Here is a 21,217-nt window from a genome sequence, read left to right as displayed (position 1 = left end):
CAGAACTTTGTGGGGGGAAGGGTTAGTAAAGCTAGAACAATTAGGGAGCACTCAAAAGAGATCACCCAAAGAGAGCAGGAGACAGGCCATCAAATGCCTTTGATCTTCCACCTTCCGGGCCCCCGCCGGCCTCGCTCTCTCCGCACAGCTTAGCAGTAGGCACACGGGAACCGAGCGTCCCTGTGGAGTGCCCAGCACCCGCACACCGAACGCTCACAGAGCTCTCAGGTATGCTACTCCTAAAGGACTCGTGCACACCAGTCTGGGAGATTCAACGTCGGATCGCCAACTGCTTCACGTACCCTGCTTAGATATGTTTATAGTGAAAGCAAGAATTAGTTTACGATCAAAGAACAGAGATGCAAATGAGAGAAAGTAAGAATGCTGGAAACAAATGGTTACATATACAACAAAGCCATAACACAGTTTTTAGTGCATACCTTTAACTCCCAAGATATTCCTGCCAAGAAGTGTGGGGGGGGGACAAGGCCTTGCCCCCCCTGCTTCTTGCAATTCACTGCAACTCTCAGCCAGCCAGTAAGGCAGAAGGTTTATTAGACAACAGGAACACAATCCAAACCAGAGCTTGTAGGTACAGACAACAGGACCACCTCAGTCAGGTCCATATTGAGGGCTAGGGGTCCCAGTCTGGGCTTCCCTCCCCTTCCCCAGCCAGCTCCAAACTGAAACTCTCCAGCACTGCCTCTGACTTTGTCTCTTTCCTGGGCCAGGAGGTCACCTGGTCTCTTTGTTCTCCAACACCTTCAGTTGGCACCTTGCAGGGGAGGGGCCCAGGCCATCAGTGGCCAGGAGACAGGGTGTCGGCCATTCTCTGTGCAGACACCTTCACACTGGCCCTCTCGGGCTCTGAACAGAACATCAGAACGGCCGTACTGGGTCAGACCAAAGGTTCATCCAGCCCAATGTCCTGTCTACCAACAGTGGCCAATGCTAGGTGCCCAAGAGGGAGTGAACCTAACAGGTAATGATCATGTGATCTCTCTCCTGCCATCCATCTCCATTCCTTACCCATCCTGGCTAATAGCCAGTAACGGACCTAACCTCCATGAATTTAACCAGTTCTCTTTTAAACGCTGTTATAGTCCTGGCCTTCACAACCTCCTCAGGCAAGGAGTTCCACAAGTTGACTGTGCGCTGCGTGAAGAACTTACTTTTATTTGTTTTAAACCTGCTGCCCATTAATTTCATTTGGTGGCCCCTAGTTCTTGTATTATGGGAATAAGTAAATAACTTTTCCTTATCCACTTTCTCCACATCACTCATAATTTTATATACCTCTATCATATCCCACCTTTGTCTCCTTTTTTCCAAGCTGAAAAGTCCCAGCCTGTTTAATCTTTCCTCATATGGGACCTGTTCCAAACCCCTAATCATTTTAGTTGCCATTCTCTGAACCTTTTCTAGGGCCAGTATTTCTTTTTTGAGATGAGTATTCAAGATGTGGGCATGCCATCTATTTATATAAACAATCATACCCCCTTATCCCACCACCTAGATACTTAAGAACTGCATGGGGAAACTGAGGGCTGGTCTACACTGGGTGGGTATCGATCTAAGGTACGCAACTTCAGCTGTGTGAATAGCATAGCTGAAGTCGAAGTATCTTAGATCGATTTACCTCGGGTCCTCACAGCGTGGGATTGACGTCCGCGGCTCCCCGTGTCGACTCCGCTACCGCCGCTCGCTCTGGTGGAGTTCTGGAGTCGACAGGAGCTCGTTCGGGGATCGATATATCGCATCTAGATGAGACGCGATATATTGAGCCCCGAAAAATCGATCGCTACCCGCCGATATGGCGGGTAGTCTGGACGTACCCTGAGACACCCACATAGTATTCAGAGAGAACGTTAAGAACAGTCCCACTTTATCACAGTTCCCCTGTTTCCTAGAGGGTAGCTTACCCCAAGCCCTCTTCCTAGAATTTTCAGCCACGCCTCCTGAAGTAAACCCGTGGTTAGTTTACTTCTTCAGTGAGGGTTTATCTGCACCCATTTTGTACTAAACCAGACCTTTTGATCTTCACTTGAAGAACAGGGTGTCTCCCCCTGCCCTCCGCACTGTTTACATCTTCTCAAGGCTCCACTAGCTCTTCCTTAGTGTTTGACCCAGTATGCTAATTGACTTCTGTTGTATGAATCACAATGCCTCCCTGCCCACTAGGAGATAAGTGTCTCCTACCTGCTGGGGGAAATGTGTCTCAAGTCAGGGGGACCTGCCTTGAACTCACAAGGCCCAAGGAAGATCATTTTCAGCGTCTGCACTGAACTCCTCACAGATTTGCCATGCGTACCTCTCCCAATGAGCCAGGGCTGCACAGACTTTCGTTAGAGACCTCACCTGACATTCTGTGGTGAAGCCAGGGGGTCTTTGTACCCCTATGGACCCCTCTGCCAGTTGGCATCAAGAGCTCCTCGGGTCACAAGCTTTATTAAGCACCTGCGCTGCACTTGCAATGGGATCTGCTTACCACTATGTCCACGTGGAGTCCCATTGAAATGAATGGGGCTCCCCCGCCCCCAAGTGCAGAGGTGTCTGCACGGCTCAGATTGCTGGCTCAGGGCCCTAGAGGAAAGCCAGGAAATGACAGTCTAAGTCCCTAGTCCATGGGTGTTCAGTTTGACATGCGTCACTTCATTCACCTGCGTGGTCCATTTATTTAGTTAGGATGTTTACTCCTGTGTGAATATTTGCAGGCTCGAGTGCTGCACCCGACACAAAGAAAATACAGCAGCTAGAACAATGGAACCCTAATCCCTGGTGGGGGCCTGTAGGCACTACTCTAATTGAAATAATTAATAATAATTAATAACTTCAAGTTAATGAGAATGGTGCAGCTGCTGCATAAAGCGAGCACGTCCACCCTCTATCCCACACAAAACCCGTTCTCTCTCAGCACTGGCTGCTCGACTGCATATCCCACCAATGCAAACCATAAAAAGCAGTCAAATGAGTCAGCTCCCCATCTGCGTGGCTCTCATCTCGCCCTGATCTCCCTCCCTCTCACAGCCCGTGTCCCTCCACCCTTATCCTGAGCAACACGCGTGAGCCGTAACGCCAGCAAGGCTCATTTATTCTATATCTATGTGTGTTTTGCTGTTCAATCTAGGATGGGTGTAGCTTTCCTCAAGTACATCGTATGTAGTGCTTTACCTGGCCTGTGTAACGTATCTGTAGCCTCGTGGTATTGTAGTGCTGAGGGAAGAGACATCCAGTGACACTGAGCAGTAACCCATTGGGCACTGTACGTCCACAACGTGTAATTCAGCTGTGGAACTCACTGCCCCAGGATCTTGTTGGGCCCATTAAGTTTTGCTGAATTTCAAAAGGATTTGACATTCTTCTTCGAGAGCTTGCTCATAGCGATTCCAGTTAGGGGTGTGCGTGCTGCGTGCACAATCGTCGGAGGATTTTTACCCTAGCAACACCTGGTGGGTCGGCTGTAGAGGCCCCTGGAGTGGCGCCTTAATGACGCTGGATATATACCCCTGCTGATCCAGCGCCCCCTCAGGTCCTTCTTACTGCCCGTCACAGTCGTTGGAACTGCAGCGCGCAGCATAGCTGTCCTCCACTCCCCCTAGCTTTTGCTTGTTCCAGTTGTAATATATATAGTTAGTATAGGGTAAATAGTGGTGTAGTTATAAATTTAGGCTTGTAGTTAAGTTTATCAGGTTGGAAGGGGTCCTCCCCCTTCCTCCCTGCCTGCTACCCGGGCTCATGCCCAAGGCTTCGGGTTTTAAGCCATGTTCAACCTGCTCAAAGCCTATGCCAACGGGAGACCCCCACGACTCTTGCCTGAAGTGTCTCGGGGAGTCTCACCAGGCCGAGAAGTGTAGGATCTGTAAGGTGTTCAGACCTCGAACCAAAAAGGTTTGAGCCTAAAGTCTCGCTCAACTCCTCATGGAGGCGGCCCTTAGCTAAGATCCCCTATCGGCCCGCCAAGTTCCAGCCCGGAGCGCGTCGGTGCACAGTGCCCCAGTAGCGGCTTCAGGTACGGCACCGCAGGGAGACTCGGATAGAGGCCCGCAGCACTAGACCTCTCCAGCACCGTGTCCAGTGCAAGTAGCTCGGCGCCGTTCCCTGTCTCCAGGACAGAAGAGAGTGTGCAAGCCGGAGGTGACTGTTTTGCAGCAACAGGTGCTGGCACCTCCTTTGCTAACCTTGAAGTCGCGTCCAGCACCAGAGAGACCGAGGGTACAAGCGCCGATATCGGCACTGTTGACTCTGGCACCGAGGGAGGAGCCATTGAATCTGGTGCACACTGACTCCCCGACCCGGACCATGGTTGAGCCCCGGCTTCCGTCGACGCTGGAGACATTCACGACAGCGAGAGACCTCATTGCCTTCACAGAGCCGGCACCGGCACAGACTGTGGCACCGCCTCCAATATCTGTTATACAGTCTAGGGGCAAGCCTACCCTAATACGTCCGCCATTTCCTAGTGTGGAGACACGGCACCGCTCCCAATCCCGGTACCATTTGCAATCCCGATGCCGTTCGCAATCCCAACGCCGTTCCCACTCGCGGCACCGGTCCACCTCTCGGCATGACTCCGGGCTGCAGTACTGTTTGGACTCCCGATGTCGCTCCCGGCACCGATTGCAGTGCTGATCACCTTCCTGGAGTCGATCCCGGCACCGCTCCCGCAGACGTTCATCGTCGCGATCCAGGTCTGGATCCCGGTACTGGGTCGGTCATCGATATCGATCCCGGTACCACTTCCTGACACCTCACTGGCACCTCCAGTGACCCGGTACCGGTCTGCACCGTGCCCTGGAGAGTCTACACAGATGTGCTCCACACCACCTTGGCCCTTGCGCGCTGCCTCATAGTCATCACAGTCTGAGGGTGCCTTGTGCTCAGCCAACCCAGCTTCAGGCCAGGGCAAAGGTAATATGGGTCAATGGCATGACGAAGGCCAAGACCCTAATCAGGATCCTGCACAATGGTCCTTCTGGACACTGTGGGCGTACCACCAAGCCCAAAGGGTTCCATCAGGGGCCTCCCGTTCAGCCCATTGTGAACCCTGGGTACCAGAAGCCACCATAACTCGTCCCCCTCCGGGGGGTATGGAAGCGGCTGCACCTACCCCAGCGCAGGCCCCAGGCCTCGGTGTAGCGGATCCTGGGCAACAGGACTCCTCGCTACACGATCCACCACAGGACCCCCTGGACCCTGTGGCATCTTCGTCATCTTCTCCAGACGAGGCAGTGGTGGGGACAACAGCCTTGGGTCCTCCCCCGATAGACCTTCGTGCCCATCAAGACCTTTTATGTAGGGTGGCACGTAATATGGACCTCCAAACAGAGGAGGTAGTAGAGTTGGAGGACCCAGTGGTGGACATCCTTTTGGCAGAGGCCCCATCCCGAGTAGCGTCGCCCATCATCCGCACCATCCAGACCAACGCCAAGTCAATATGGCAGACCCTCGCCTCTATCCCACCGATGGCCAGAGGAGTGGAGAGGAAATACTTTGTCCCCTCCAAGGAGCATGAGTACCTCACCCTCAGCCATGTTCACTAGTGGTGTCCTCGGTGAAGGCAAGGGAACGGCATGGTCAACAGGCCTCAGCACCCAAATCAAACCCTGGCATCGGGCATAGCCAGGCGTCTAAATCTGTTTGGGCGCAAAATTTATTCAGCAGGAGGTCTTCAGCTCAGGGTCACAAATCAACAGGCGCTCCTGAGTCGGTATTGCTATAACTTGTGGAACTCCATGGGGAAATTTCAGGAGTTAGGGGCCTTAGTGGAGGAGGGCAAAAAGGTGGCTAGGACCTCCTTGCAGGCCTCCTTAGATGCAGCAGACTCAGCAGTTAGGACCCTGGCATCGGGCATAGCTATGCGACGCATCTCCTGGTTGCAGGTATCTGGCCTGCCACCAGAGCTGCAACAGACCCTGCAGGACCTGCCATTTGACAGGCAGGGCCTGTTCTCAAACAAGACGGACTCTAGATTACAGAGCCTGAAAGATTCTAGGGCTCTCATGCGCTCCCTGGGTACTCACACCCCGGTGACATAAGAACATAATATTAGAACATAAGAACGGCCATACCAGGTCCATCTAGCTCAAGCCTTTTAATCCGCAGCCTCAGAGCTTTTACCCTCCCCCTCGTCTGAGGCAGAACTTCTATAGAAGATGCGGACGAGGTGGTAGAAAGAAATCCAATGGCCACCAACCTGGTCAGAGCCAAGGCCCTCCCAAACCATCAGCGGGGCCTAAGCAAAACGTTTGAAGGTGCGCCCGAGCACGGCGTATCAGTCACCACCCAGGATCCTTTCCCTCCATTTTGAGACCGTCTCTCCTGTATAACTTCAGACCGATGGGTTCTTCGCCCGGTGGAAAAGGGATATTCTCTCCAGTTTTCTTTCTCCCCTTCCTCCCATCCTCCCTCCCCGTACCTCTTCAGGGACCCCTCTCACGAGCAACTCCGTATACAGGAGGTCCAAATGCTCCTGTCCATGGGAGAGATCGAGGAGGTTCCAAGGGAGCTAAGGGGCAGGGGGTTTTACTCCCGCTACTTCCTAATCTCCAAGGCCAAGAGGGGGCTTCGACCCATCCTAGGTCTGCGCTGACTCAACAAACTCATGGTAAAGTTGAAGTTCTGCATGATTTCACTGGGGACCATTATTCCTTCCCTGGATCCCTGGGACTGATACACCGCCCTCGACATGAAGGACGCGTACTTCCACATAGCAATTTACCCGCCGCACAGCCCTTCCTTCGCTTTGTGGTCAATCACGAACACTACCAATTCTCTGTCTTTCCCTTAGACCTGTCCACAGCTCCTAGGGTGTTCACCAAGTGTATGGCTATTGTGGCAACTTATCTTTGTTGTCAACGGATCCAGGTGTTTCTGTATCTCAATGACTGGCTCATTCGAGGCCAAACCAGGGACCGAGTTCAATCCCACGTTTGATTCTCCCTAAGCACGTTCCGCCGGCTGGGAAGTCGACTCTGGAACCAACCCAGAGAATAGAATTTATTGGGGCAGTCCTGGACTCCAGACTCGCCCGCGCTCTCCTGCCAGACGCACGCTTTCAGTCGATGGCGAGCATCATCGGCCACCTCCTAAACTTTCCGACTTCCACTGTAAAGATGTGCCTCAGCCTTCTGGGGCACGTGGCTTTGTGCACGTACGTAACCTGGCATGCCAGACTTTGGCTTTGCACGCTTCAGGCCTGGTTATCAACAGTATCGACCAGGTCGAGACAGCCTGAGCATGGTGGTCAATGTCCTGGAATCGGTTTTGACTTCCCTCTGTTGGTGTCTGGACCCCACGTTGGTGTGCGATGGGGTACCATTTCACACCCCACAACCCACCTTGTACCTGGTCACAGGCGTATCATCTCTGGGATGGGATGCCCACCTCGGAGAGCTCCAAACACAGGACCACATCCGATTTGACTCTGCATATCAGTGTACGAGAACTGATGGCAGTACGCTTAGTGTGTCAAGCATTTTGCGAGCAGCTACGTGGCCATTGTATGGCAGTCCTCACAGACAACACCATGGCCATGTTCTACATCAACGAACAAGGGGGAGCCTGGTCGTCCCCTCTATGCCAGGAGGCATTCACCTGTGGGAATTCTGCATAATCCACTCAATTCATCTGATGGCGTCGTTTCTCTCAGAGGTCCAGAACACTCTTGCAAACCGCCTCAGCAGGTCCTTCCAGCCTCACGAGAGGTCCATTTGTCCAGATATCATCCACTCCATCTTCCTGAGGTGGGGGTTTCCCCAGGTCGACCTATTCGCCTCGCACATCAATCGGAAGTGCCAAGTGTTCTGTTCTCTCCAGGGGTGCTCTCAGGGTTCCCCATCAGATGCTTTCCTACCTCCGTGGAAAGACCAGCTATTCTACGCCCTCCCTCCATCCCCTCTGGTCCACAGGGTCCTGCTCAAGCTGCACAGGGACAAGGCGCACATGATTCTCGTCGCCCCAGCATGGCCCAGGCAGCACTGGTACACCATGCTCCTGGAGTTGTCGGTAGAGCCTCTGCTCACATTCCCACTGTGGCCGAACCTGGTCTCTCAGGGCCACAGACGACTCTTTCACCCCGACCTGCAATCACTCCACCTTACATCATGGATTCTGCATCGCTAGCTTGGTCGGAGTTACTCTGCTCACAATCGGTGCAGCAGGTTCTGTTAGGCAGCAGGAAACCCTCGGCTCGAGCCACGTACCTGACTAAATGGAGGCGTTGCTCCTGTTGGTGCGAGCAGCATGACATGCCCCTGTTGCAGGCGTCGATACCTCTCATCCTAGACTATCTCCTGTCCCTAAAGCAGCAGGGCCTGGCGATATCTGTCAGGGTGCACCTGGCAGCCATCTCGGCTTTTCATCCAGGAGAACGTACTTCCTCTGTCTTCTCCAACCCGATGGTCGTTAGATTTCTGAAGGGTTTAGATCGCCTCTGCCCACAAGTGCGACAACTGGTTCCGGTGTGGGACGTTAACTTGGTCCTTTCCAGGCTCACGGGGCCCTGTTCGAGCCAATGGCCACCTGCTCACTCCTTTACCTATCTTGGAAGACAGCCTTCCTTGTAGCCATCACTTCAGTGAGACACGTATCTGAAATCAGAGCCCTCACGTTGGAGCCGCTGTATACAGTTTTCCATAAAGACAAGGTGCAGCTTCACCCCACCCTGCCTTTCTCTCCAAGGTGGTATCAGCTTTTCATGCAAACCAGGACATTTTCCTCCCGGTCTTTCATCCAAAGCCGCATGCTATGCATCAGGATCAACGTATGCACTCTCTGGGTGTTCGTAGGGCCCTCACGTTCTATGTTGAGCATACGAAGCCATTTAGGAAAATGACCCAGCTCTTGTTGCAGTGGCCGACTGGATGAAAGGCCTACCGATCTCCTCGCAACGTGTCTCCTCTTGGATCACGGCCCGTATCCGTGCTTGCTACGACTTGGCCGGTGTCCTGGCCCGCGCCTCACCACACCCACGCCTCACCACACCCACACCTCACCACCCACTCCATGAAGGCTCAAGCCTCATCGGCTGCTTTCCTGGCCCAGCTTCCAATTCACGAGATCGGTAGAGCTGCGGTTTGGTCATCGGTACATACCTTTGCCGCTCACCATGCGTTAGTTCAGCAGTCTAGAGACGATGCCGCATTTGGTTCAGCGGTTCTGCACTCAGCAATGTCTCACTCCGACCCCACCGCCTAGGTAAGGCTTGGGAGTCACCTATTTGGAATCAATATGAGCAAGCACTCGCAGAAGAAAAAACGGTTGCTCACCTTTGTAACTGTTGTTCTTTGAGATGCATTGCTCATATCCATTCCAAAGCTGCCCTCCTTCCCCTCTGTCGGAATAGCTGGCAAGAGGGAACTGAGGGGGCGCTGGGTTGGCTGGAGTATAGATTCAGCGCCATTAAGGTGCCACACAGCCAATCCACCGGGTGTTGCTGGGGTAAAAATTCTCCGATGATCATGCACGCAGCGCGTGCGCACACCTAATTGGAATGGATATGAGCAACACATCTCGAAGGACAACAGTTACAAAGGTGAGTAACTGTTTTTTTCTATGGCTAACGAGACCCTCTACAGTTACATTAAATAGCATAAAAAATGCAGAAGAGCTATACAGTCTCATGTTTCAGGACACCGAAACGTCCTCTACGGGGAGATTATTCCATAATTGCCCATTTAGAGGGATTTTTGCACCTTCCTTTGTAGCATCCGATCTTGGCCACTTGTCAGAGACAGGATTCTGGGCTCGAGGGAGTTGGTGTGATTCTTCTGTTACTGTATACGCAAATTCAATTGACTGGATCGCTCAGGACAAGTAAAAAGCTGTAGATTGAATTATTTATGCAATATGTCTTGATTATAAGTAGTAAAGTGAAAACCATGCTAAATTCCCCTATTGTTCCTAATGCACGTGGTGCCAGTGACGTGAACAGGACTGCTTGTCTGGACAAGGTGGGCCCCGTTTGCAGATACGTGCGTCCCGAGATACCCCGCGTGTTTCTTTCAGTCAAAAGAATTGAGTTTGGGTAGAGGGAGCTGTTTTCTCGTTGATTCCATCTCAATGCTAAGGTTATAAAACCCAAGAAAGCGTTTGACCTGAGATTTTAGAACCTTTTACAAGAGTTAAATATGTCCCTGAAAAGTGTCCCCTACCCACGTTTCTTTTGAACCATGGAGGAGGAGGCGCAGAGGGTACGCGGTGGACATGAATGGCCCATAATGAGAAGGACTGTGTGTGCCACAAAAACCCAGCGCTGTCCCCACTAAAATCCTTGCAGGGCCAGCTGTTGCACCTGGCAGTATGTGTCTGAGTGAAACATCCAATTGGACACCTTGGGGCGGTTTCCATTATGACTGCGGCTTAGCTGTTACCAAGTACTGAGCGATGCTTGGCTATTCTAATGGCCGGGCTGCACGATCGTCTTACCCCTCTAATTTGGTGCCGAGATTGCTGCTCTCACACTGGGCTCCTAACTCGTAGATTGGCGCACCGTGACTAGTAGCAGCTTCCACTCTGTGGAACGGGGAGGCGGGGAGAGCCGCAAGCTTAGTTCATTGAGTTCAAATAAACTTTTTCCTTCTGCCGCCATCCAGTCAGTTACTTGGGTTACTTCCTAGTTCAGTGCACTCGGGTATCCGGCAAGTTGCGGCTCTGTGCCCGGGGTGCGGCGAATCACCTCTAGGGGTGACCCACGTAGGCCCCCTCGTCTTTGCGATGGCCCGGAATATGCTTTGCCGTGATGTACTCGGCTAGTAACAGATGCAGGTAACAACGTTGTTAAAAAGCCAGAGTCTCCTTGTAAGGAGCAGGGATGGCAAGGCATTTGGGGAGCCAGGAGAGCAGCACCTCAAAAAGGGGAAATTTGGGGCCAACCAGAGTGCAAACCGCTCTGCTCAGCTTTCCGCAGCTGCACCTGGGGTGAAGAGGAGCTCGTGAATAGCATCCCGTCCCCCTCCCCAGGTTTGTTCCCTGGGCTGGGAGCCAGGACTCCTGGGTTCTCTGCCTGGCTCTGGGAGGGGAGTGGGGGCTGGTGGTCAGAGCAGGGGGGGCTAGGAGCCAGGACTCCTGGGTTCTCTCCCTGGCTCTGGGAGGGGAATGGGGGCTGGTGGGTTAGAGCAGGGGGGCTGGGAGCCAGGACTCCTGGGTTCTCTCTCCAGCTCTGAGAGGGGAGTGGGGTTTAGTGGTTAGAGCACGGATGCGATAGAGCCCACCTAGGGACGATTCTTAGTCTCATCTGGCTGAACTTTACGACATTCTTAACACTAATGGAAAATGTAGCTTCCCACCCCGCCTCTGAAGTAGGGCGATCTCAGCGCCTGCAGTTCGCAGAGTGGGAAGCAGGAGGCCGGAGAGCTGACGCGGATTAGAACGCAGTGGTCCTGAATTTTAGCTCCTGTTTCTAATCACCAGGCCGCGTTCCCCTCCCAGAGCCCGGCATCCAGATGCCCCATTCCTTTGCTCAAACCACATCCCACCAGGGTCCATTATTCAGCACCACATGCTCTGCAGCGGAATGTCCCTGTCATGCCGGGGCAGCCAGTAACCTCAACGCTCCTCACACCCTGTCAGGCAGGACTGGGCGCTAAAGCCCAGAGCCTGGAAAGTATTTGGCGCCCATTAAAATCAGTGCCGTCTAAACCTCTAACGCCTTCAGCCTCGTCTGACTTTTTGTTCCAGCTTCTATGATCCACTGGACTCGGCAGATCAAGGAGGTGCTGAGAGCGCAGGAGGCGGTGGAGAGCAGGGAGAGCACGGGGCCGCTGGAGGAGATCGAGTTCTGGAGGAACCGCTGCACCGACCTGTCTGAGATCAGCAAACAGCTCTGCCGGCAGGGAGTGATGCACATCGAGTCCATCCTGATGCTCTCCAAGTCCTCCTACGTGGCACCCTTCCAAAGGCTCGCCAGACAGATCCAGGTAGGAGTGGAGACAGGGCCCTGCTGAGCCGGGAGCCCCGGGAGGAGTGCACCAGAGCTGGGTCCCGCTTTGGCCACCCTGGTGTAGAACCGTGTGCCGACCCTTGGCTCCTGAAAGGGAGGGGATCCGTACAGTACCCCAGTCCGTACATGCACCGCTACCGGTCCAGTCTGGGGCTCTGCGCGCACAGCTCTGCCGATGCCTCTCAAGCCCTGGAGAGGCAATGCAGGTTTACTTCGGTGCAGGAGCCGAAAAGGCCTCGAGAGTCTAACCTGGGCCTTGGAGCCCTGCAGGCAGAGCGTCCTGCTTTCCCTCGGAGCCTACACGACCTTGGTCCTGAGGCTTAGACCGTCTGCTAGAAACCCGGATGGGATGAGCCCTTGGCTTTTCACTCTGGGCTCTGAGTTTTTCCTCTCCCCCCGGTGATTGCTTTGCAGGACGGGTCTGAGCAAGCGCAGTCGAACCTCCGATTCCTTTCTATCCTGAAAGAGCCGTTCCAGGAGCTGTCCACGCTGCGGCCCAAAGACATTCCTGACAAGCTTCCCCACCTCATCAGCCTCGTCCGCATCATATGGGTCAACTCCCCATACTACAACACCAGAGAGAGAATCACAGCCCTCTTCCGAAAGGTGGGGGGCTAGTGGGTTAGAGCAAGGGGGGTGCTGGGAGCCAGGACTCCTGGGTTCTCTCCCCGGCTCTGGGAGGGGAGTGGGAGCTAGTGGGTTAGAGCAAGGGGGGTGCTGGGAGCCAGGACTCCTGGGTTCTCTCCCCGGCTCTGGGAGGGGAGTGGGGTTTAGTGGTTAGAGCGGGGATGCAATAGATCCCATCTAGGGACTATTCTTAGTCTCAGCTGGCTTTGAACTTTACCAAGCTCTGCTCCTCGGTTCTACCTGGTGGCAGCGCATTCCTCAGGTTAATTATCCTCTGCCCCAAATCATTTCTTCCTGTCACTTTGAGGTGTGTTGCCACTGAACTTTGTGGTGCGCTAGGCTCTCCATTGCTGAGAGTTACTGCCCAGGAAGAGGCTTTGTTTACTTTAAGAGGCCGAGGCAGAGCTGTGCTGACCCTTGAATCATTTCTCCTTAGATGAGCAATAAAATTATCCTGATGTGTTGCCAAGACATTTCCCTGGACCGGATTTTTGAGGGTTACGTGGTATCCAGCAGACAGTCGCTCCACGACTGTATCTCGTGCATGAACTCCTGGAAGGATTGTTACCTGTACGCAGCTCAGATGCACAACAGGTGGGCAGCGGGCGGATGTAAGGGGGATGCCGCAGCTGGTGAAAGAGCCCAGATTAGCTACGCCTCTGGATGTCCCCCGAGTGGGGACGACCTGGACATTGGCAGGACGATCTTCCCCCTCCCTGCTGCAGCCCTTCTGTCAGACCCCTCTGTGTGGCCTGTTCAGTTCTTGGTACCTTGCCCAGGCTGCCAAAAGGTGGCCAGAGACATGCAGCCCACTAGGGACAAACCGAAACCCGCTCGGTGGCTGGGAGATGGGGATGAGTGGAACCAGTGAGCCATGTGCCTGGCTCCAGCCTCCCTCCCCTGGTTCTCCTGAGCGGCAGAAACCAGAATCTATCATTATGATTAGGGATGTCAGGTTTAAGTGGGCGCCTGGTCCTTGACAATTAAATCTAAGTGTTACTTGTCGGCTTCAGATTCAGATCTGTCGAGCTGGAACAATATTTTAATAAGACAAAGACGTTAATGCACACGCCAGGCAAATACAGCTGAGTGGGGATTAGGCACTCAAGCTTTGCTCTCGGGGTCTGTGATCTCCTGGGTAGGATAATCCCCCTGGGTTTTCCTACAGCCCTGTCTGTGGGAAGAGATTATGGGACATCTCAGAGCACTTCCATTCTTTCCTGGGGTGCTCTTGAGAGGGTCTGCAGGCTTGGTGTGCCCTCTGGGGGTAGATTCTCAATTCAGATAAGATCCCCAAATTGCCCCCTCAAGGGCTGAACTCACCACCCTGGGTTTAGCAGGCCAGTGCTCAAACCACTGAGCTATCTCCCCGCCTGCCCTGGGATTCGCATGCCGGACCCCAGAGCCTGAGGTCTGTGAGCGAGGAAACTCTTGGGTGCACAGGCGCCAACTTTCTCCAGCGCTGGTGGGTGCCTGTGCTCCCCGCCCCTTTCCCCACCCATGGCCCCGCCCCAACTCCACCCTTTCCCTGCCCCTTTTCCAACCCCATCCCCAGAGTCCCTGCCCTAACTCTGCCCCCTTCCTGCCCCTGTTGGATCCCTTCCCCAGATCCCCGCCCCAGCCCCGCCTCTTCCCCCAGCGCTCTGCGTTCCCCCTCCCTGCCCCAGGAATCAGCTGTTTTGCGGTGCAGATGCTGGGGGAGGGGGAGAAGCAGGACGCAGCAGTGCGCTTGCAGAGGAGGTGGAGGTGGAGGTAAGCTGGAGCAGGGGATGTGGGGCCGGGAGCTGCCGGTGGGTGCTAAGCACCCACCAATTTTTTTCCATGGGTGCTCCAGCCCCGGAGCACCCACGGAGTCGGCGCCTATGCTTGGGTGACATTCCTATCCGTTGTGCCAGCGGGGCCCTGCCTTCTGGCCCCAGAGTGCGGCTCTGCCTTTTCTGCAGGGCCCCGGGCTGCTGCCTCTGAGAAGCAATGGAGCTAACGTGCCTGCCTAGGAGAATCTACTCCCTATCTCGGTGGCTTCCTCCGAGGTGGCTGTTGGGCGCAACAAACCTTTTCTCCTTCCGCACTTCTAACAGGCTTTCCGGGAAAGGCTGGGTCCTGGACCAGACTAGCATCTTTGCCCAAGTGGACGCCTTCGTTCAGCGCTGCAAAGACCTCCTGGAGGTACGTGGCCATGGCACGTGATTCCCCCCTTGTGGTGACAGGACTAGGGCTGTGGCCTGGCGTTGCCGCGCGGGATGAGAGTCTCACGGCAGCATTGGCACCCTGGCATCGTTGTGAGAGGAGGCTGCATCTCAGCCTGACAATTACTGGTGTTCCATGTACTTGGAGCCAGCGGCTGCTCTCAGGTGCAGCAGGACAAATCCATCTGTTTCCGTGACAGAGCAGTTTGGCGCTCAGCGTTTCGTACAGTGCCTGAGACAAGTAGCAGGTGCCGTGTAGTGATCGCTCTGACATCGAGCACTCCCCACACCGAAAGCACAAGAGCGTTCAGCGCGACGGGATGTGGGGAGCTGCGCGGGAGGTGCGCAGCCCTGTGTCACAGTGGGGAGCCCCACCCAGGAGGTAGCCAGCCTCGGGTGGTGGTGGGAGCGCAGCCTTCTGCGTCAGCTGGGGTTTGCAGAGTGGCTGATCCTCCCTGCTGCTCCAGGTAGATTTCATGACAGTGCCCCATTCTGGTGGTGATGCATGGAGAACTGTGGCAGCGCATGCAACGTCAGCACATTGTGCCGTGCTGCCCTGCATGCGGCCCGGGCGCCCGCCTGGTTCGGCAGACTCAGGCTGCCCCACATCAGCTGTGTGCTTGTCTGCACTTCAGACTCTGCGGCAGTGCTTCAGTGAAGACGCTACCTATGCTGTTGGGAAGGGTTCTCCAGTCGGCGCAGGCACTCCCCCTCACTGAGAGGTGGTCGCTAGCTTGAAGGGAGACTTCTGTCTACACGGGGGTTAGGTTGGTCTAATTCCGATGCTCAGCAGTGTGGATTTTTCACACCTCTGAGTGTCCTATTGACCTAATTTCCTAGTGTCGACTTTACCTGTGACTTTACATGGGTGTGGCAGTTGGGCCAAGTAATCCACTGTGTGTCTCATACAGCCAATTAAATTGTTGCATGCAAATTAGCTGTAAAGTAAGGGGTGGTGGTTGAATCATAGACTCGTAGGACTGGAAGGGACCTGGAGAGGTCCTCTAGTCTGGTCTTCTGCACTCAAGATGGGACTACATAATAGCTAGACCTTCTCTGGCAGATGTTTGGTTGATACCACGGACTCTGGGCATGGCAGATACATGCCTTGCTTTGCACAGGTGTCATTTGTAAAGTCAAAATAGCTGGGACCTTAAAAATTGGGTGGGAAAAGATGTCAAAACCCAGTGATGGTAGAACCTGGTGATATTCTGAACAGGAGCTTCCAAGCAGACTTGTAGGTGTTTCCCTCCCTCCTCACTGACTCGACAGACATTCAGGGCTCCAGAGTGACACACAGATGGGTGACAACCCTGGAGTCTTTGTATATAGCTAACGATAATAATATCAGGGTGGGTGGCTGCCCTGCCAAGATGGGGTGGGGTTGGACTACATCTCCCAGCAGCCACTCGGTGCTCCCACAGCATGGAAATGTATCCAGCTGGTCAATAGGGGTGAGGGTGGGATTCATGCCGAGCAATGGGAAGGCAAACCCGATAACGCTGCGGTGCGCTTGCCAACAGGTTTGCGACTGCCAGCAGCACTTTGCCCGCTGGGAGGATGGGAAGCAGACCCCACTGCCCTGTTTCTTTGGGCACCGGGGTCCCCAGATGACCCGGAACCTGCTGGAGATAGAGGAGACCTTTCAGAAGCACCTGCACACCCTGCGGAATATGAAGGGTGGGATCCTGGACGTGAAGAACACATTCTGGCACGAGGATTTTAACCGGTGAGAGGGGGCCCTCGGCTTGCAGGGCCCGGGGGCAGAGTCTTCCCCCTCTGACAGCTCTCGCAGCGGGCATGGGGGTCAGTGCAGTGTGTGCCCTTCCTCTGCCGAGACTGCATGAGTCAGGGTTGGGCTAAGAGCATTGGCAGGGACCTGAGCTGGCAGGGATGGATTCGCCCCATTTCCTACCCCCATGGCCAGCAGTGGAAGAGCGGGGCTGTGCAGTGTCACAGAGGCCCTCCCTCCGTATTGTCAGCTAGAGCGGGCAGGAGGTTACAGACACAGAACAAGGGATGGTGAATGAGTGGAGAGGTAGCTGACTCCTGCATGGGGGAGAGACTGCGAGTGGGAGGCATGCTGGGAAGAGCAGAAACACGGCCTGTTGAGGCGAGGGTGTTGTCCCTGCAACGTGGTGGAGAATTTGTGTCCTCTGTTTGCTGTTTCCCTTCTCGCTGCGAATCCCCGCCGCCCTGACACGCTAGGTTCCGCTCTGGCGTCAAAGACCTGGAGGTGATGACCCAAAACCTGATCACCTCGGCCTTCGAGACGGTGCGGGACGTGGAGCATGGCGTGGAGATCCAGGACATCTTCCACCACCTCTCCGCACGAGAGGTACGGGGCCGGTGCCAGGTGGCGGGGTGGGACCCTGGCAGAGCACTGTGTCCTGAAGACAAGGAACCTTTCCAGACACAGAGGCCAGACTCCTAGGCAGCTGTTGACCGGCTAGCTGGGAAGTTGGGAAGCTCCTGGAATGGGGGAGATTGGGGTGTCCGTGGGGAACAGCCTCTGGACCAGATGGTTCTGAGTGGGGGCAGTTCTCAGACATGGCAGTCAGGGGGTGCTGGCTGTGGGAGGGCTGCTCCCAGACTGGTTAGCTGGGGAGTACAGGGGTATTGACAGGCTATGTCAATGAGTGCATCTTCCAGAGGAAGTGGGGGAACCAGCCCCTGGATGCGGAGTGGGTTGCTGCATTGCGTGGGCTTTGGCCCAGTGCCTCACACCCCTCTGGGACTCCTCTGGCCTCTTCCCTCCCCCAGGCCATCAAGCGCACCTTCGACAAGAAAGCCGTGGACGTCTACATGCTGTTCAACCGAGAGCTCTCCCTGGTCAACAGGGAGCTGAGCAAGAAGCTGCCGTTCCTGCCGCCATACATGTGCCATTATTCGGGCCTGGCGCACTGGCTGCGGGCTCTGCGCCGGCGCATTGACAGACCCCTAAAGGTGAGTATCCCACGGCCATGGCAAGACCCCTGTTCCAGTGTCTGTCTCTCCCTGTCTCATGCCCCCATCACACCCCAGTCACACCCTTCACACCCCAATCACACCCCTACACACTCCCCTGCCTTCACGCATCACCGACCCAGATGGATGGTTCATCTCGCCTGACATCCCTGCTTCCGATCGGGGCCAAGCCCTACTGCTTCCAGGTGGAACATGCCACCCCATTCCAGGCCAGGCTTGGGGGAGCGTATGTATGTCTGAAGCCTCCTGACGCTCAGCCGGGGACCCCCTTCCTCCCTGCATCTTGAAGGCTTGGAATTTCTGCCCAAGCCCTTGTCGTGGCAGATGTTGTTTTTATTCATCGAACTACCTCATCTGTTTTTGACTATTTGCCTCAATAACATTCTCTGACAGCGAGTTCCTTTGACAGGTTTAATTATACGTTGTGTAACAATAGAACTGCATTTCCAGCATCAGTCGCAAACCCTCCAGTACGCGCAGGCTTGAGACTGCCAAATCTGGGAGTGAAAATCACCTCTGCCTCTCCTACCTGCCCAGCGCAGGGCTCGGCCTTGCGGGGCTCACCTCTCCTCTGTCTGGCAACCACCTCGTGGCTCCTGTTTCTCTGCGCAGCATAAGGTGTTAGTCAGACAGTCGTGGGCTGCGTCAGCCCCGGAACATAGCTCTCGTTGGAAGGCAGGAGCTGATTGCTCCTGGCTCTCCTGCTCCTAGTTCTCATCTTGAAGGACCTCAGAGCGCTTTACGATCGCTTAACACGCCGTGGAAAGGCAGCTTCCCTTGGGGTGGAGCGTGGCAGGAGTTTGCCAGCCACCCGCCAGGGTTGCCCAGGGGTCGCTAACCCAGCACTGAAATGCAGCTGCCTCTGGTGTGGGACCCAGCTGCTGTTTAACAGTGTTGCTGCCCAGCGGTTTAAAACAGAACACAAAGAGAAGCCCGTGGCCGGCTGAAGGAGTCACCAAGTTGGCCAGGACACCACTTTTCCACCCAGTGCCCTCTGCATATTCCCGCTTGTGAGCTGGGTTCAGCAGTGTTGGGACTCCCCACGAGTGGAGCTGGCCGGGGCATCCCAACTGGGGCTGTAGTTATATAGGGGGTCATGCAGCCTTCACCTTCCTCAGTTTCTTCTGTTACCCCTCGAGAGTCCAGGGATGGAGAGGGGGGCAGGCTGAAAGAGGGAGCACGCCGGGAGGCTCGGAGCAGCCTTGTCACTCAGCCTTGCCACTCACTCGTCAGTGGCTCTAACGCCGACCGTGCAGCTCCGTGCGCGTTGGTTTCTTTATTGCGCTGAACGTCCAGTGAGAATTTGACCTTCGGATTTCGCTTGTTGGCCGAGCAGTCAGCTGATGCCCTAGCCGCGTTTGGGGAGTGCAGGGCTGGGACAGCAAGGGGCTGTGAGTGGGGACGGAGGGGCATCGGCAGAGGTAGGTGTGTGCGTCTGTGTGTGTGTTGCGACAGCCAGGGCAGGTAGGGGGACTGTGTGTCAGGAATGAAGGACAGCAGCAGAGCTGAGTGGGTTTCAGGACTGGAATAGTAGGAGGAGGAGTCAGGATCGAGGTGCAGTACCTGCCCCCCATTCACCTGCTTCCCAGCTAATGTCCTGGGTCCCTCCCCCCAGTGCCTCCCCAGTGGAAGTCAAACCACTGGCTGGGGTTCTCCATCTGCCTTGCAGTGTCTCTCCAATGCCCACTTCTTGCCCCACATTGGGACCGGGGAGGAGAGCTTTCAGGCCTATCAGCTGCTGGTCCAGGCCATGGATGAGATTGAGAGGAAGACCTTCCAGGAGTGGACGCAGACCCTGGACAAAGACAGCCTGAAGCGCCTGGACACCCCGCTCCTGATCCCCAGCGCCGAGAAGAGTGGCATGTTGGACATTAACTTTGACAAGTAAGCGGGACCGGGCAGGGCAGGCTTGGCGGTGGCAGGCTGGCTCTGGCTGGGACAGGCCTTTCACGACAGCTGGCTGCCTGTGCTTCCTTCTGCAGGGACTTGCTGAAATTATTTGTGGAAATCCATTACTGGGAGCGGCTGCTCTTTGAGATCCCCCATTACGTGGTGGAAGTTTACGACAGGAAGGAGGATCTGCGCAACCTCCGGGAGAACCTGCTCCTGGTTGCCCGGGACTATAACAGGTTTGTCATCCCTGCCCTTCCGCTGCCGGTCGGATCCCTCTCGGCTTTCCTGGGCGGGGCCTGAGCCCTGGATGGCATTGGCGCTTGGGAGTGGGACACAGACCCTGGCGCCTGCCTGTTCTAGGCACCAGTGAGCAGGACCCCACTGATTTCAGCTTTCACTCAAATCCCTTTTGGGTTACTCAAGATACAAGGGTGAGGGGAGCAGAGTCATTCTGGATACAGGCGCGAGGCAGTGACCTCAGGGTGAGGGTTAGTGGGCGGTTCACCCCACTCTGGCTAGCCCTGCCTCAGCCGGGCCCCTCGCCCCTGTGTCTGGCCAGCCCTCTCGTCCCCACAGCTCCAGCCAGCCCCCACTCTGTTCACAATTTTGCTGGTTTTGGTGAGAATTGGGAAACCAGAGAAGCCTGATTTCCAGAGTGGGCAGACCACATCTGGTCCTCAAGACCCTCCTGCCTGGCCCCTGAGCTCCTGGCCCGGGAGGCTTGCCCCCCGGCCCCTCCCCTTCTGGCGCAAGGCTCTGGGTGGCGGGGTGGCAAGCTCTTGCCGGGCAGCGCAGCTGCAGATCCGCTCCCTGACCCGGTGCTCTGTGCTGTACGGTGGCAGGGCTGGCTCCAGCTGGGCGGCTGCCTGACCTGGTGCTCTGTGCTGTATGGTGGCAGGGCTGGCTCCAGCCGGGCGGCTGCCTGACCTTGTGCTCTGTGCTGTACGGTGGCAGGGCTGGCTCCAGCCGGGCGGCTGCCTGACCCGGCGCTCTGTGCTGCACGGTGGCAGGGCTGGCTCCAGCCGGGCGGCTGCCTGACCCAGTGTCTGTGTTGCCCGGTGGCAGGGCTGGCTCCAGCCGGACGGCTGCCTAACCCAGCGCTCTGTGCTGCATGGTGGTGGGACTGGCTCCAGCCGGGCGGCTGCCTAACCCAGCGCTCTGTGCTGCACGGTGGTGGGACTGGCTCCAGCCGGGCGGCTGCCTGACCGGTGCTCTGTGCTGTACGGTGGTGGGGCTGGCTCCAGCCGGGTGGCTTTGCTGCCTGACCGGTGCTCTGGGCAGCGCAGCTGTAGTGCCGCCAGCCACCAGAGCTCCAGGCAGTTCGGTAAGGGGGCAAGGAGCGGGGGGGGCCAGGGGTTGGATAGAGGGCAGGAGAGTTCGGGGGGGGGGTGGACAGGGGGCAGGGGTGTGGAAAGGGGTCAGGGCAGTCAGATGGCAGAAAACGGGGGTTGAATGGGGGCAGGGGTCCCAGAGGGCAGTCAGGAAGGAAAGGGGGGTTGGATGGGGCGGGGAGGCAGTCAGGGGCAGGGGTTCTGGAGGTGGTCAGGGAGAAGTGGTGGTAGAATGGGGCAGGGATCTCAGGGGGGCAGTCAGGAATGAGAGGAGG

At 55.8% G+C, this 21,217-nt stretch overlaps 1 protein-coding gene across 3 annotated transcripts in view; it reads left to right on the top strand.

The window, feature by feature from the left end:
- The window catches only part of DNAH2 (dynein axonemal heavy chain 2), a 136,138-nt gene that overhangs the window by 14,585 nt on the left and 100,336 nt on the right, over window positions 1-21,217 (top strand). For all 3 annotated transcript variants that reach the window (XM_050933445.1, XM_050933446.1, XM_050933447.1), the window contains exons 7-15: window positions 11,677-11,915; window positions 12,353-12,544; window positions 13,002-13,159; window positions 14,644-14,731; window positions 16,275-16,480; window positions 16,960-17,089; window positions 17,515-17,697; window positions 19,388-19,602; window positions 19,701-19,847. In XM_050933445.1, the coding sequence (XP_050789402.1) occupies window positions 11,677-11,915; window positions 12,353-12,544; window positions 13,002-13,159; window positions 14,644-14,731; window positions 16,275-16,480; window positions 16,960-17,089; window positions 17,515-17,697; window positions 19,388-19,602; window positions 19,701-19,847 (1,558 nt within the window). The remainder of the gene's footprint in view (window positions 1-11,676; window positions 11,916-12,352; window positions 12,545-13,001; window positions 13,160-14,643; window positions 14,732-16,274; window positions 16,481-16,959; window positions 17,090-17,514; window positions 17,698-19,387; window positions 19,603-19,700; window positions 19,848-21,217) is intronic.

The sequence above is a fragment of the Gopherus flavomarginatus genome, chromosome 23 (assembly GCF_025201925.1).
Source record: "Gopherus flavomarginatus isolate rGopFla2 chromosome 23, rGopFla2.mat.asm, whole genome shotgun sequence".
NCBI classification, from domain to species: Eukaryota; Metazoa; Chordata; order Testudines; family Testudinidae; genus Gopherus; species Gopherus flavomarginatus.
Note: the sequence above shows the minus strand (reverse complement) of the source record. Positions and strands in the feature narration are given on the sequence as shown.